Below are 16,744 nucleotides of genomic sequence, written 5' to 3' on the forward strand. Positions count from 1 at the left end.
GCACTCCAATTCTAGTGCACAACTTCCAGATCTGTGCTGTCGGGTGATGCTGTGTGTAGCTGCCCTCTCCACGATTCATTTCACAGAACAGCACGGCCACACCAAATGTGCACAAAATCTGGATTTTGAGGACAATTCTGTTCCCGAAGGAAACCAGAGATTCAGCCTTTTCAACAGGATTCGGCCAACAGGCAGAAGACATTAAGCACCTCCCGTTCCAGCTCGGATCAAATAAGCTTTCCATTTTTGACGTTGAGCAGCACGGGTTTGACTCAGTGAGGTCTGCCCTGACAATTGATTTGAAAACTTAAGAACATAAGAAAGGTGACAAAGGAAAGAGGGCCGCTCAGCCCATCGAGCCCTGTTGGTCGTTAGGAGTTGCTCATCCAGCTGTTTCTTGGAAAACAAAACAGGACATCAGCGTCAAGAACGTGGCTGGGTAGCTCGTGCCACACTCCCACAACCCTTTGCGTAAAGACAAAGACTTCTGTAGGTCAGGAGGACGATCTGACCTACTCCTTTTATTTGCAGTTCTGGCACAAGGCAGAGCTCTTGATGTTCCTTAATACCTGTCGTCTCCTTGAACCTGGGCACAGGTTCTCCCTCTCACCTCTCGCCCCTCGCTGTGCGCGTCTGGCAGGGCCACACGGTTCAGAAACCGCCACCCGCTAGGCCGGGCCAGCCCGAAAGGTCAGGGACACATCTCTCTCCATCCTTCAGGCGCAGGCAAAATGGCCTCATTGTGTCTGAAGGTGTCTCTTCAGGCCTGCTTTATTAGGCAATTATTTTGACAAGTGCTGTACAGTGCGAACATCCCCAGATCTGTCTCTAATCCCCTGTCAGTGAGCGCCTGGACGTGCTGCTACCCTGGCAGGAGGCAAACCAGTTTCACATAGGCTTAATTAAACTGTAATGCTCAGACACAAGGATCTACCAGGGATTAGGCACTCTTATTTGGCAGGGACGATTATAAACCATAAAAACGACCAACGATCTGAAAGCTCCTGCAAAGCCTAGGCACTCTCCTCTGAGAGAGAGCATAACCGTTTTGGAAAGAAAGGAGCAGAGCTAAAAACAAAAATGAGAGTGGTAATGGCAGGCGGGCAGTTAGTGCTAGAAAAGTATGTTTCCAGGAGTGTCCAGTGACCGCTGGAGACGAGGAACCTTCCGCAGAGATACCATGCTTCAGCTGGGTCGCCGAATGCCAGCTGGAAATCTCTGCCAGTCTCAGGGGACCGAATAATCTTGAACTGCCAGCACACCTCCAGCTGTATCGCCAACAATACGTTATTGACGGGAGAAAAGGCGCCAGCGGTAATTAAATGGAATGATTGCTGGTGAAGACGTGCCCAGGACACGAGCAAGCTGTAGGATCTGCAGGGCTGTACTTACTATAATGAGCAGGATGAAGTAGATGAAGTTGTAGAAGGAGTGTGCGTCCATCACATAGTACATGATCTCCACCCAGCCTTCCAGAGTGATGACCTGCACACAATCACAGACACCTTAACACAGGCACACTGTCACAGTGACGCTGCTACACAATCACAGACACCTTAACACAGGCACACTGTCACAGTGACGCTGCTACACAATCACAGACACCTTAACACAGGCACACTGTCACAGTGACGCTGCTACACAATCACAGACACCTTAACACAGGCACACTGTCACAGTGACGCTGCTACACAATCACAGACACCTTAACACAGGCACACTGTCACAGTGACGCTGCTACACAATCACAGACACCTTAACACAGGCACAGTGACACTGCTACACAATCACACACCTTAACACAGGCACACTGTCACAGTGACGCTGCTACACAATCACAGACACCTTAACACAGGCACACTGTCACAGTGACGCTGCTACACAATCACAGACACCTTAACACAGGCACACTGTCACAGTGACGCTGCTACACAATCACACACCTTAACACTGTCACAGTGACGCTGCTACACAATCACACACCTTAACACTGTCACAGTGACGCTGCTACACAATCACACACCTTAACACTGTTACACTGTCACAGTGACGCTGCTACACAATCACACACCTTAACTCTGTTACACTGTCACAGTGACACTGCTACACAATCACACAACTTAATACAGTCACAGTGACACTGCTACACAATCACACACCCTAACAAAGTCACACTGTCACAGTGACGCTGCTACACAATCACACACCTTAACACTGTTCCACTGTCACAGTGACACTGCTACACAATCACACACCTTAACACTGTTACACTGTCACAGTGACGCTGCTACACAATCACACACCTTAACTCTGTTACACTGTCACAGTGACACTGCTACACAATCACACAATTTAACACAGTCACAGTGACACTGCTACACAATCACACACCCTAACAAAGTCACACTGTCACAGTGACGCTGCTACACAATCACACAGCAACTTTGACGCTGTCACACAACCCCTCACACGGACACGAGCGCCCGGTCCCCGTGACGCTGCTGCACAACCCCTCACGCGGACACGAGCGCCCGGTCCCCGTGACGCTGCTGCACAACCCCTCACGCGGACACGAGCGCTCGGTCCCCGTGACGCTGCCGCACAACCCCACACGCGGACACGAGCGCCCGGTCGCAGGCACCGGCTCTGCCGTGTCACCTGGAAGATGACGATCCAGGCGTAGCCGATGTTGTCGAAGTTGATCGCCCCCTTGTGGGGGTTGGTGAAGCCGGTGTCGCAGCGGGTGTAGTACTGGTTCCAGTTGACGCACAGCCCCCCGCCGCTGCCGTTGGCCAGCGGCTCGGGGGGCAGCCCCAGCGCCAGGCGGTGCAGGTAGTCCTCCTTGTCCAGGCAGCACTCCCGGCCCTCCTCCCGCCGCGCCGGCACGTCCCGGCACGACATGATCCCGTTGTCAGCCGCCAGGGAGCAGATGAAGGGCTTCTCGTCGTCTTCCTCCGGCCGGTAGTACGAAGAGGACAGGGAGATACCTGTCGATCTGGGAGGAGAGGAGACCGCTGTGAGCGCGAGGGAGGGAGAGGAGGGGGAGAGGGGGGGGGACAGGAAGGAGGGAGGGAGAGGGGGAAGAGGAGGAAGATATCCAGCGATCTGGGAGGAGAGGACACTGCCGTGACCACAAGAGGGGAAGAGGAGGAAGGGAAGGGAGAGGAGGAAGAGGTGGAACAGGAAGGAGGGAGGAAGAGGAGGGAGAGGAGGAAGATACCCAGCGGTCTAAAGGACTCGCTTAATGAACCTCAATCAGAGACAAGTTCCCCCAAGTCCTTCACCAGATCCCAGAGACAGAAGGACAGCAGAGACAATCGTGCTTGAGATGAGTCAGTCACAGAGACAGCGGGACAGGCAGAGACAGTCGTCCTTGAGATGAGTCAATCACAGAGACAGCGGGACAGGCAGAGACAGTCATCCTTGAGATGAGTCAATCACAGAGACAGCGGGACAGGCAGAGACAGTCATGCTTGAGATGAGTCAATCACAGAGACAGCGGGACAGACAGAGACAGTCATGCTTGAGATGAGTCAATCACAGAGACAGTCGTCCTTGAGATGAGTCAATCACAGAGACAGCGGGACAGGCAGAGACAGTCATCCTTGAGATGAGTCAATCACAGAGACAGCGGGACAGGCAGAGACAGTCGTCCTTGAGATGAGTCAATCACAGAGACAGCGGGACAGGCAGACAGGCAGGGAAACTCACTCGGTGAAGTTCTCCTCCAGGAAGCAGCGGTTGCGCAGCAGGCCGGCCCACAGCTGCACGCCGATGATGCCGAAGATGAAGAAGACGAAGAAGCAGAGCAGCAGCACGTTCCCCAGCATGGGCAGGGTGTCCAGGAGCAGGTTCACCAGGATACGCATACCTGAGACGCAGAGAGGGGCCATTACTCCCTGCCTCCAGACTGCAGCACGCTAACAACGCGGGGCTGGGAGACACAGGCTGGGCACACTGTAGTACACAGCTGCTCTGGGCTTTAAAGAGAGAGGTTAACACACTGGACACTCCAGTACCTTAACACTGCAGGACACAGGACTGAGACAGTCCCCACAGAGACAGGGCAAATACCGTGTGTGCAAGAAAGGGCCCCTTATGGATATTTCTTCTACGCTCTCCTGAAGACTTCCTTGCTATAATAGCTGGCATTGTTGTACTACAGCCGCTTCTTAATTAAATCACAGATGTCTAATGATGACAAAGCCATCATCACCCAGTACTCCATTCTGCTGCTTAATTGGACGTGATTTCATTTTGGTTTTATCTGCAGAAAAAAATGAAATATTGCCAAATTGCCAATTTCCTGTATTCACACTCCCTGTGAGAGAAAGCTTCAATTATTCTTAATCGAATTTTCCTGGAGCTTCAGTGGGCTTTTCCAACAGCCAGGCCGCAGAGAAACAAAGAGAGCCCAGCCAGGGCAGGGGGCAGCTCAGCTTGCAGCAGACCGCCTGGTCTGGAAGCCCAGTCTCGGTGCGGCGCTCAGATTGGTTCAGCCTTCGCCGTGCTCTCCAGCTTTCCCGACACAGCGGCAGGACTAGGGCAGACAGCGGACAGGAGGGGGCTTGAGCGGCCGTGGTCTGTGGCTTTAAAGGCAACTCAATAAACTCAAGAAAAATAATCCGTAACCGAAGAGGCCCTGAGCAGCGCAGCCTTAATGCTCCGCAGAGCTGTCAAGCAAATAACATGCTCTCTGGGTAGATTTCACGCTTGCCAGGAGCAGAGGAGATTTGTACATCTATTCATCTGGAAATAAATATTTACATACAGAGTAACGCGGAGCGCACATGAACACGTTTTGCAGAGGGTGCAAAATTCATTAGAACACTCCTCACCCCCGCCTTGCTCCTACGGCACAGCCTCAGCATACGGGAGCTGCCGTCACCCCGTTGAAAAACTGAGCCGTGTAGAGGTGTCCCAAGGCCTAACTGTGCGGTGCGCCAGATCCGCCAATGCCAATCCTCGGAAAGGTCGAGCGGACTCACCGATCCCGGCGATTCGGGGTCATTTCAGACCGCGGAGAACGGCTACGCTCAGAGCAAGTCTGCGGGACTCGCTCAGCTGTAAAGCTGTGCTGTGGTATTTTTTTCCAGCCAGCTGTCAAAAGAGACACATCCGAATTCCGTACAGTACCTTTCATGACGCCTCATCTCGGCTGTACTGCACCAGCCTCGTCTGATATCGCTCCCCAAAACGGGACTATCGCGTATCGCTCCCCAAAACGGGACTGTCAGTCCCATTCCAGCAGAGGAAGGGGTCCCCTGCAATGAAATGCAGGCACCCCGAACCCGTGTGGGGGTGACAACAGGGCCAGCAAGGGTAAGCAAGCTTAAGGTGGTCCTGCCAGAGCAGGCTGGGAATCGTCGGAGGGGACAATCTCCAAAAATGACCTCCAGATAACAACCTGGTTCTTGCACTTGCGGTAAAAAGCATACAAATCTGAAATCGTGACGTCCTCCGGCCCACCCCTCATTCCCTTTTAACTGGGAAAAATCCCTGACCACTTCAGATCAGAGTGACATTGTATATGGTGGTGCCCCATCAACGCCTTGCAGTCTTGCAGTCCTTTCTCTTCAGCCTCACAGCAGTTCCCACGAGTGCGTGGAGGGGGTGTGGACCTCTCGGGTCTGTTTCTAGATCACAGAGGGGGCACTGCTGGGGCTCTCTGTCTCCAGTCTTCATTTTCCAGCTGCCTACCTCCCCGTCAGCGGTTCTTCAACAGGATCCCGAACCAGCGGAGAAAGCCCTGGGCGCCCTGTGAGTTTCAGACGCTGTTTTGCTTCACCCACAAACTGGCCTGGCTTCAGCACAGCCGATCTTGGAGAACAAGACCAAGGAGACTGGCGGTGCTCGAGGATACTGAGGCGGGGGGGCTTCAGGTGGTTAACAGCCGCCTACCCCGCTGTCTCCTCGGTGTCTCTCCTGATCAGCACATGCCCCCTGACTCGGAGGAACCCCCTGTGATTTCTGACCTCTGCAGGGGACCCTTGCAATCAATCTCCTTTCCTTGAGCTTTCGAAGACACGGTTTCCTGGAGGAATGAGGCAGGTGGAAAGGAAAGAGAGGGCCTGACTCATCCCACTGCCCCCTCCCCCCGGCTCGGGTGGTGGTGACCCGTTGCACCAGTCGGGGGGTCACACTTCTTAAAGAAAGGGGGCGATACCACTCCCCCCCGCAGGGGTGTTCGCCGAGCAGGGAGCAAGGAGGAGGGTAAGCTAGCCGCAAGGCTGGGAGAGCGAGACCGGAACAGCTGCCTGCCGGTTTCCTCTTGAAGGGAATTCAGGCCCTTTCCGTGGTTTCTGGATTGATATTCCGGTCTCCCAGGAGCTGCTAGCTCCTCCGGGCACGTATCCGTCTCGGATGGCCAGTCCTGACACGCTCTGGCTGCCTGGCTCCCCGTCCTCCAGTCTCGGCAGTCGACACCTGTCAGTCTCGGTTGGCTTGCTGGAGTTACCCCTCCTCCTCCTCCTCCCTTCCTTTCCCCTCTCCCGCTCCATCTCTCCCCCCCCCGGCCCTCCGGCTCTATCCCAGCCTCGACCCCCACTCCAGACCGTTCGATCAGCACCTTCCCGGTCTCGCCTGCTTCAGCTCCTTCTGAGCGCCCGCGAGCGCTTTCTGAAAGCGGTCCTAATGAGGAAGAAAGTTTCCCAGCGCCGGCGAGGAAGAGGGAGGCTCTCCGCCAGTCAGCGAAAGCACGCGCCCTTCTGCTCGCTATTTGGAAGCGCCGCCTTTGAAATAACAGGCTTATTTTGTCAGCGGATTTCTTGATCAAAAGCGGTAAAAATAGCACTAAAAGATGAGGAACACGGAGGAGCGCGGATTGGTCACGTGGAGGAGCAGGTTCAGGTAAAGAACAGCCATCACTGCCACCTGAACAATTAGCAGCCCGACTGAAACACGAAGTGAACAACTCTCTGATGTCCCCGTGCTTTCAACTGACAGACCACGTTGCTTCAAAAGGGATGTCGAGAGATCAATAACCATCCATAACTGTAAACCCAATTCTAATTAATTATTGATGCACCAACAAGGGATTAGTTGTGCTTTACCACCTACAGAATGAAACACTGTTTCTTGGTTTTATTCTACCGCAACACGAGGCGAAAGTAATGTGCCCTGCACACTCCAATGCTTTTCTGCTCTTAGCTCGCTTTGACTGGTCATCGTGAAGTGCGATTAAGAGCTGTGGGGAGGGCAGACAAAGTCAGACAAGGCCTCCCTGCCTTGCCATGCCACAGCGCCCCCCTGTGGTCTGCCAAGCACCCATGCGCTTGCAGCCTCACCAGCGAGAGAGCCCGCCCTCTGCTGCCTCGCCCTGCAGAGGGCGCTGTAGAGCTCACACCACGCGTCAGACGTGGGGTGGCCTGACAAGTGGTCCCTTCGCAGGAAGTGCACCTGATGTCATATCCTCTGACGGGTTCACACAGGACTGCCAATGGCAATTGCAGAATAAAGGGTAAAAACAGACGGCATGCTGGGAAATGCTGTGCAACAGGGGTGTCGCGTGCTCAGAGCTAGATTAGAACGGGCTTGTCTCCACACTGGGAGCGTTGCCATCACACAGGGGCTCGACCACTGGGATCCCTTATGTTGCACATTTATACTGGGACTGATGAGACCTTTTTTATTCCAGCACTGTAACCACTTCTGTGCTTGAAGGGATCACACTACAATAAGTAAACAGTGTATTTCAATAAACATAGTACTCCCCCTCCTCAGCTGAACTGGGTCACCTCGAAAGAGTGTCTCCTTTCTTCCGGGACGTCCCATAACCTCAAGCCAGCCACAGAGAGATCTGGGCTTTTTAGGAAACGAAGCTGCCTGTGCAAGAGCTTCAGCGTACTGCTTAATAGGCACAGCGCTAAACCCAACGCTGATTTTACCACTGAACGCCGTTGCAGACACACAGTACGTATTGGCACCCTTTTTATGAAACAATGTTTCTCACTAAATGATCATGTGCAATAATTATTGTCTGTAAAACCATAATTAGGAGTCATCGGAGCCGGTCTAAATCTGTCGAACGCTCATTCGTTCTAGTGCATGGTAGTCAAGACGCTGCAGTGGATTTATTTCAAGAACGTTGATGCTGTCGCGGTTTGTGTGCAGTTCTCCAGACTCCCCCGCCTCTGAGTCCAGCCTACTCCTGCCTCTGACCAGGGGTGGCCAGAGAGAGCCCACACAGGGGTGCATTAACCCTGCAGAGAACTGGAGGAGAGGGACAGAATCGGAGGAGAGGGGATAGAGGGACTCGAGGGCGGCCGGATCTTGGATGGTCATCTGTCCTGCCGGTCTGCTGAAACCTTCTCTGCAGTCAGGACACAGTGGAGCGGCTCACTCCATAGTGTCTGGCAACGCTGGCACATGACGTGTCTGCAGCATGCCGATGGCCCTCTCTCTTGATTCTGGTGACATTCGTGGCATTATGGAATGCACAGAAAACTGACTGAATATGGCCATTTTCTTGCAGTGACCTAAACTTTGAATTAAGGCCTTTTTAAAGGTGACCTGATCAGGCATTACTCCACCTGGACCTCGTTGGGTAAAAGTGCTCCTAACGAGCTTTCGTGTGACTGGCAAGTCGCAGTGCCTCACTGCACAAGCTGTATTTCTGGTCAGAGGGCTCAAAACAAATTGACAACTTTTTGTGAAGGTACATAAGCTACAACTATAGTATTCTCATTCCAGAAAATGTTGCGCTTCTCTTTTCCATCAGTATATGTGAAGAATAGAGATTTCTTTAGGAACGGTCAAGGCTAACTCCTGTGTTCATATCTAGCCATCCAACCAAAGAGATTTATTGCCTCTTCAGAACTGATCCGCTTTGTTGTGACCTGACAGACAGGTGCACTCTGTAATTTGCAGAGGCTCTTCCCTCCCTCCCTGTCTGCCAGCTTGACGGCTCAATTAATCCAGACCCCTGACATTAGGTGCTGTCCCTGGCTCTCTCCCCCTCTCCTCCAGCTGCGCGGCAATCGCTCTCTCCCTCCTTCCCCGAAGACGGGGTTGAGCCGAGTTCCTGCGCCGGGGCCGCCGCCGATCCATCACACAGCGGAAACAAGGCCAGCCAGCAGAGCCTTTCTCCGGGAGGTTTAATTGGATGAGCCGGAAGACTGGCTCACACTTCCCGAGCTGAAGGATCACGTCAGGCTTTGCGTTTCAAGACGTCAGCTGAGGCGCCCATCCCTTTCTGGGTACCTTGTCTATTGTGTTTGTGCTATTTTAATGTGGACTGACCAGTGGCTGAGATAAAGACTTGCTTACAGAAAGGCCCTCGTCCAAACACTTAAGACTCTCAGCAAGTTAGCTGAGCCTCCTGTTCTCATCCACAGATGAGCCGCAAAACTGAATCTCTTTCAGGTGGCTGGGAAGCTGCTGTCGATGCAGAAAATACTCCCTTATTAAGCAGAATACTAGCCTATTAAAGCCCAATACTAGTCATCTGCAGACTGATTTTATTTTTGTTGATGTACAGTACTTTGATGTGGCTGACACGCTTACTTGAGGAGACTTGGGAGCAAGAGAGAGGGGGGGAGCAGGAGAGAGAGAGGGGGGGAGCAGGAGAGAGAGGGGGAGAGAGGAGGAGCAGGATGGAGATTTTCCTGAACGCAGTGTTTCCTGTCTTCACCTGTCAGCCTGGAATGAGCTCTGCCTGTTCCCGAGCCGCCTGCGCGCACTGACGTGGCTCTCCGCTCGATCCCCTCGTCACAGCACACCGAGGAGCTCCTGCCGCTGCCGGGGGGGGGGGTACAGGCTGTGTTTTCCAGGGTCCCCCATCCCCATTCTTGGGGAGCCCCCCTCAGGCACGTTCCCTTGCCAAAGGGGCCAGTTTCTACCGACCTGGGACAACCGCCGGCAGCGCCGTCAATCAAAGCAGGTGAAGCGATTCAGAAATCAGACGGAACCGAAACCCGAGCTCCCGTCGCCTCCGAAAGATCAGCGCTCGCTTCATCGGACCGACGGCTCTGCTCTTCAAATAAGCAGGGCTGCAGGGCGGGCGGCGGGCCTCTCGGTCCGGAGGGGGGGACCGCTGACGCAGACTTGTGCAGCGCCCGCAGACAGGGCGCGGCGTCAGAGCCCTTCTCGCGGCTGAAAGCGAAACTCTGGAAGAGTGGGACGGTAACAAGCTGATCTGGCCATGAACTGGCCACACAGCTCTGAGCCGCACGTGGGGAATGGACTGGGGCGAGGATACTGGGACTGGGTGTACACGGCAGACTGGACAAGGCCCCCAGGCTGGGACGATCTCTATCCGCTAAGAAAAGCGTCGATTTAACAAAAAACTGGACACCCATATAGATGTTAGGTTCCTTGCTCACCGTTCACCATCACCCTGTGGCTGCAAAACCGTCTCCCTCGTTATCTCTCCCTGTCTGATTTTTCCTTGCCCTGGGTCTCCCTCGGCTCCGAGAAAGTGCTGTCTCTGCTAATCACCCTCTCCCTCTCTTCCCTATTATAGGCTGTCTCGCACAATATTGTACGATAAACCTCTCAATTCGGCGTTCGGGAAAACAGCAGCGTGCGCCTGTCTCCCGCTCTCTCCCTGGGTACCATTATCTCCGGTCAGCCCCAGATCTCACCCTCTCCAAACCTGTCCGCAGCCTGGCTGCGATCAGAGATCGCAGAGCGGCCCGTGTCTCTGCTCCTGACTCGCTGAACGCAGGGGCTGGGACGGGGGTTGAGGCTCGACGCAGGAGCTGGTGTCCTTCGGCTCTTGCCATGTCTGTCTGCTTCCTGGCCCTCTTCAGATCCCAGCAGTGGGCACTGCCCGAGCTTCCCCGCGTCCTTTAATAACCCGGATCACCGCAGTCCTACACTGCATGAGCTCACCGAGCCAAATTCCATGCAACTAGCTGTTGTGGGAACAAGGTGTGGGAAATGAATTGCGTGCAGGCTGTGTTTCTGGTCCCTATAGCTCTATACTGACAACTAAACCCTCCCATGAATGGTGACCATAAGAAGGCCTATATTAAGGTCTATATTAAAAAAAATAAGCCGCTCGGCACTACAACTGTAGCAGCTTTTAGTGCTTCTGTAAAGTCAGAGTCTAACCCCAATCGTTAAAGGAGCACTAATGAGCTAGGCTTAAGAGACCCCTTAGGGGTCTTAACATTAAGATAAGAACCCAGGAGGATTAAGAGATTGTATGAATGTGAAATTATTTAAGTGCCCCACTTAATTGGCCAAAATAAGTACCTTACTTAGCTTAAGTGCTCTTATGAATACAGGCCCAGATCTTTATAAGATCAGATTTATATGAGATTAGCTCCCTGGGAGGTTTGACATAAGATTAGTCTATTGTAAGGCCCTTTACTGTACAATTCCATTCCTACAACATTAACCCCTGATAAGATTAGACTCCCCAGGAATCAACTAAAAAAAATAGACCTGTATGAGGCCTGAACCATTTACAAGACAGGGTATAGCACGGATGAACACAGGCAGCCACACAGCAGCAAAGGCAGTGAGAAACACAGAGAGAGACAGTGACACTTACACAGCTGGGCAGACTCACGGTAGCGCGCACACACACACTGCCCTGCAGGACCCCCGAGGGTGGCTGCTCACCCTGGTGCTCAGGACTTGATTAGTGTGACACACTGTAAGCACTGTATCAGCCTGCCATCCCAGCAGAGAGCCGGAGAGCCAGAGAGAGCCCGTAAGCAACACTATGACCTGCATTCAGAGAGTCCAGGGCAGAGGGGGGGACGTGAGAAGGTGACAATATTCACACTCTCCTTCTCTGGTATGTTCTCACTGTGCCCTTGTGTTCCTGGGGTTTATACCTCCTCCGTGGTCCTGACATGGAGAGATGGACAGAGGGCGACGGAGATGAAGAGAGAGACTCGGAGACAGACCCCTTGTTTCCACTGACACACAGAGAGACAGATGTGGGTGCCGGTGGCACCCCCGAGAGACCGCCTGCCTGCCGCGCTGCCAGCGAGGAGCTCAGCACCCCCACCCCTCCCCTGCCGCGGCGCCCCGATCTGCCCTCCCCCGGCTGGCGCCGCCCTACGCGGCCAGCGCTCCACTCCGCTGCAAACCGACTGCACGGCGTTTTTATACACGGTGAAAATAACTGGCACTGCCCTGCGTTTCTTCTGCTCGGCACGATCTGACAAGGCGAAAACAGGACCATGTTTCGAGCGAACCGGTTAGGTCTACGGTACAAACTGAAGGCCCCTGTGCCTGCTAGGAGTTGAAGACCTGTCTTACTGTTGTGTGCGCCCCCAGCTGTCCTGGGTTTCTTCAGGATCTCTGGAGTGGAGGCGTGTAACAGGTGTGTCCCATCTTTGATTGAGCAGCATGAAAGGGGAACAGGGGTCTCAGCTAATTAGGGGTCTTGGTTGATTGCCCAGGGCTGACCTAACTGCCTGACTTCCTGACCTTGTGGACGCCTTGTAAGGCAACAGACTGATACTGCCCCATCAGAAACGTATGTTTGCGGATGAAACTTTTGCTCGCCTTCGGGAATAAAAACCTGTTGCCGCCCTCAGAAAAATGAGTGGAGGACGAGGTTAGGCTGTAAACTTCGTCTTTCCTCCTTTCCTCGTTGCAATAAAGCAATCTCCAGCTTGACTTGCCTGAGCTGTGTGGTTTCCTGAGAACACTCCTGAGCTAAACTCCTGAGCTACAGGGCTGAATCCTCTACACCCTTCATGAGATCCGAACAGGAAGTACAGTGGAGTGGGGACAGGCTACTCACTGGGCACCCGGTTGATGGCTTTCAGCGGCCGCAGGACCCGCACTGTTCTGATGGCCGAGAGGTTGATATTCTGGAGGTCCAGGGAGTACTCCACCATCCTGGGGAGAGACCACAGAAACAACATGGTGAGCTGTCAACACGGGCTCAGGAGGGAGCGCAGGTCAGAGGGCAAAGGTCATCACTACAGTCTGTCCTTTCTGATGCGCCTCTGCTCCGGGCGCCTGACTGAGCCGCCTGTCGGCCTGCCCCCCCCTGCCCCTCCCGTCTCTCCTCTCTGAGGATCACAGAGGCCACCCCGAAATGCCCACTTGGCGCCCCAGCATCGCCGGCTGAGCCGAGGGCACCTCAAAAAAGGCTTCGAACCTCCCTCCCTCAAGAAACAGAAGCAGGACAGTGTAAAAACAACCACACAAGCCAGGGTGCAGGGGTGTCGGGGGGGGTCTGGGGGACCCCCGCGTCTCGAGATTCGGGGGTTTTGAGGGCTCAGAGGCGCACGATCGCTGCGCGGCGCGGAGCCCCTTCGCTGCCACGTCTTGACACGAGCCAGCTGCCCCTGCGTTCACTCAAAACAGTCTCAAGCGTCTCGGGGGGTCTGACGGAGGGGGCTTTGGACTTTGACTTGATTATGACTTGATTATTTGCGCGCACACCCCAGCAGCCTCCGCGGTCCTCGCCAGTGTCCAGACGCTCTCTCTCCATGCGCCCGCGGAGCGGTCAGCGCGAGGACAGGGGGCGTCCAGTCAAGCACAGCCGAGCAGGCCAGCAGGGGGCGCTCACCCTGCGGTCTGTGTGGGTCCTAATGCCCCAGTATGGTGACGGGGACACTACACTGTAAAAAACGTGCCATTATTTTAATGAGTCATAAAACCAAGATCCTGAATCTGTGGTCATTAAATATCCTGGGGTGTTTCTCAAAACGAGTTGGGGTGTTACCCCCAGGCAACCTGGCCAAATTACTCCCTGGCCTTTACCAGTCATGGCCTCCTAATAACTCCCCTCTCTGAACTGGCTTCATCACTCTGCTCTCCTCCCCACTGAGAGCTGGTGTGTGGGGAGCGGACTGGAGCATCATCCAGGTGGGGGTACAGCCTGGTGGGGGGTGGAGGGGATCCCCATGACCTGTCCAGCGCTCTGAGTGGGGGGTCCAGAAAAGCGCTGTCAGGATTTTTTAATTGATATTTCTGTAGGCTTCAAACCCTCTCCTCTCCTCTCCACGAGCCTGCTGGTGCGGAGAACGAAGAGACCCGAGGGGTGCCGCTGTGTGCAGACCGTGTGCAGACCGTGTGCGGCAGCGCTCGGCGCCTCAATCTGGAAGAGGCGTGACGAGCTCTTCCCAGAGTACCCAGCCCAGTCCAGGTAACGATCCCGGCGCGGTTACCTCTGGAGCTGCAGCAGCCCCTGTGGCTTCCGCGGCTTTAATTAAATCATCCCGTGCGCGGCGGAAGTCCCGCGCGCCTGTCGAAACTGGCAGCTCACGTTCACGGCGAAATCTGCGGTTGACACCCATTCCAAGCGATGTGAGGGCAGCTCCGTGAAGCCAGTCCCTCCACCCCTGTCCCTTCCTGCTCCCCAGCTCCCTCTCTCGATCAACGCTCTTCCCACCTCTCTCTTCCCTTCAGGAGGCGGAAATCGCCCATTTTCTTGCTCTGCCACTGGATAACCCCACACGAGACTTCATTCCGCCTCCCTTCCCCCGTCCACCGCCCCGAGTTTCCTGCTTTCCCCTGCCTCTCGCCCGAATCCCTCTGCCTGTGCCGTCTCTCCCGCGGAGAACAGAGGGTCGGATATCCCTGGCACCGGGAAGAGATTACCGCTCCCTCTTAAACTCCCCCTCTGTCTTCCTCGCCTCCCCCTGCTCTGCAGATCAACGCCTCCTGGCACGAGAGAGAGAGGGGAGAGGAACGCCAAGGCACCGTCTCCCCCCCACACTTTCTCCACACTTGAGTCCGGTGGTCCCTCCCGTCGCCCTGCCACGGCGGAGCCAGAAGGGCAGGAACTCATTTCCGAGCGACCCCGCGCGGTGCGGAGAGCTGGAACGCAGACAGAAACGCATGTCTGGCGCGGCGCATCGCCTGCCCTCAGAGCCATCTGCTCCTGGCCCTGCACAGCCATGCGTGCGTGTGCCCCCTCTCTCCTTGAACGCCTGGCGTGGTGTCCCAGCTCTGTCCTCCCGGCCTGCAGCTCATGCCCTCTTTAACACGGAAAACCTGCCAGACGCAGCCTCACTGTCTGTGTGTACAGTGGAGATTGTGCATGCGATCTGTTGTCTGTAGAGAGCATCCATGTGCATACATGAGCACTGGGTGTGCAGACAGGTTAATATACAGTAGGTAACAGACAGAGAGGCCAGTGGGCATAAATGCCTGTAGAGAGTGGAAGGTGGAGGTTCCCGTGGTGTGTGTCTGTCTACTCGAAGCAGGTGAGTGTGTGTACCTGTGTAGGCTGCAGGTGAGTGTGTGACGTGTGCTGCTGTGAGCAGACCTGGCGTTCTCAGCTCCTGCCTGATCGGCTCAGTGAGGATTTGAGCCCACTGAGCCACAGAGCTTCACAGCTTCACTGCCGCAGCCTAAGGAGCAGTGATTCCGAAAAAATACTGCTTGATCGACCACATTTCCGAAACAGTTTCATTTTTGCTCCGTCTCCTCTATCTGATTGAACAGCACTCTTTTAATACAAAATGTGCGATCAATTATGTCTGGGTGGTTTCTTTGGTAATTCCACCCCCTAATGAGATAGCTTGACACCCATATAAATAACTGCACCTATGAAACTGGTTATACGGTCATTCTGCCAGACAAACATCTTTATCTTTAACCAGGAAAGCGGTTCTTAAAGGTGACACATTGTGTGGCTGTCTCAGACTGCTACAATTACATCCTGACAGCCAGGCCCGCCGGTGTAGAGAAACTGTGTAGAGAACCAATCTGTCTCCATTGTGCACATTGTGTTTGTTTGGACTGTGTGTCTGTGTACCAGGTGTGTGTGTCGTGGATCTGTGCGTACAATATAGAGTTGTAATCGTTTGGTGTTGCATCTTCGTGTGACGTGTGTCTGTGTGTACAATGCATCTGTGCGTGCAGTGTATTTTTTGTGCATCTTCCTTTGTGTGGTGTATGTTTCATTTGTGCGTCTGTGTGTATGGGGTGCAGTTTGTGAACAGCGTTGTTATTTTCCGTATGTGTACAGTCTGTTTTGCGGTGTACGTGTGTGCAGTGAGTTTGATTTGTTTGTGGATCTGTGTGTGGTCCGTTTATATCTGTGTGTATAGTGATTTGTGACTGTAGGAGTACAGTGTGTGTGATCTGTTTGTACATCTGTGTGTTATTTGTGCATGTGTGTACAGTGCAGGACGTGTGATGTGTTGTATCTGTGTGTGTAGCAGGTGTATTTGTGTCTGTATAGTGTGTGAGCCCACTGGAGGGGGTCAGGGAAGAGGTCAGTCCAACAGCCACTAAGACACAACAGGCGCACAAGCAGCCAGCTCTCCTGGCTACACAACAATGGCTCAACAAAGAGCTATTCTAGCAGCTCTTTCCACCCTGAAGAGCTGGGAGGAGGGACTCGGCCAGCCTGCCATTCTCTCTCAGTGTGAGTCAACAGGCATCGACCTTCTGTGCAGACAGCAGCTCTCATTTCCTACAGGGCCTGTATAGATGCTGTAATCTCGCAGCTCCAGCCTGAATTATTTTAATTGCTAATTTTATGGTTTTGTATAGACCCCTTCACCATCACCCTCCCCTTGCCAGCCCCTTTGCTATACTCGCTGTCACCTTGATCAAACGCGTGAGACGCTTGCCAAGGTGTACAGCAAAGAAATTATTCACCATAACACAAAAAGGCTATCTCTCTCCCAGTCTCTCAGCTCTCACCACTAGCCCACACTGCCTCCCTCTCTCTCTCCCAGTGCCTCAGCTCTAACCACTAGCCCACACTGCCTCCCTATCTCTCTCCCAGTGCCTCAGCTCTCACCACTAGCCCACACTGCCTCCCTCTCTCTCTCCCAGTGCCTCAGCTCTAACCACTAGCCCACACTGC

The 16,744-nt window shown here is 54.1% G+C and overlaps 1 protein-coding gene across 4 annotated transcripts in view; it reads right to left on the reverse strand.

The window, feature by feature from the left end:
* Positions 1 to 16,744, reverse strand: part of LOC148648692 (voltage-dependent T-type calcium channel subunit alpha-1I-like) — a 144,976-nt gene that overhangs the window by 42,048 nt on the left and 86,184 nt on the right. For all 4 annotated transcript variants that reach the window (XM_088606500.1, XM_088606499.1, XM_088606501.1 and 1 more), the window contains 4 exons: positions 12,710 to 12,807; positions 3,712 to 3,871; positions 2,659 to 2,995; positions 1,393 to 1,485 (listed from right to left, as the gene is read on the reverse strand). In XM_088606500.1, coding sequence (XP_088462626.1) covers positions 1,393 to 1,485; positions 2,659 to 2,995; positions 3,712 to 3,871; positions 12,710 to 12,807 — 688 coding nt within the window. The remainder of the gene's footprint in view (positions 1 to 1,392; positions 1,486 to 2,658; positions 2,996 to 3,711; positions 3,872 to 12,709; positions 12,808 to 16,744) is intronic.

Source organism: Lepisosteus platostomus, chromosome 14 (assembly GCF_059453375.1).
Source record: "Lepisosteus platostomus isolate fLepPlt1 chromosome 14, fLepPlt1.hap1, whole genome shotgun sequence".
Lineage (NCBI taxonomy): Eukaryota > Metazoa > Chordata > Actinopteri > Semionotiformes > Lepisosteidae > Lepisosteus > Lepisosteus platostomus.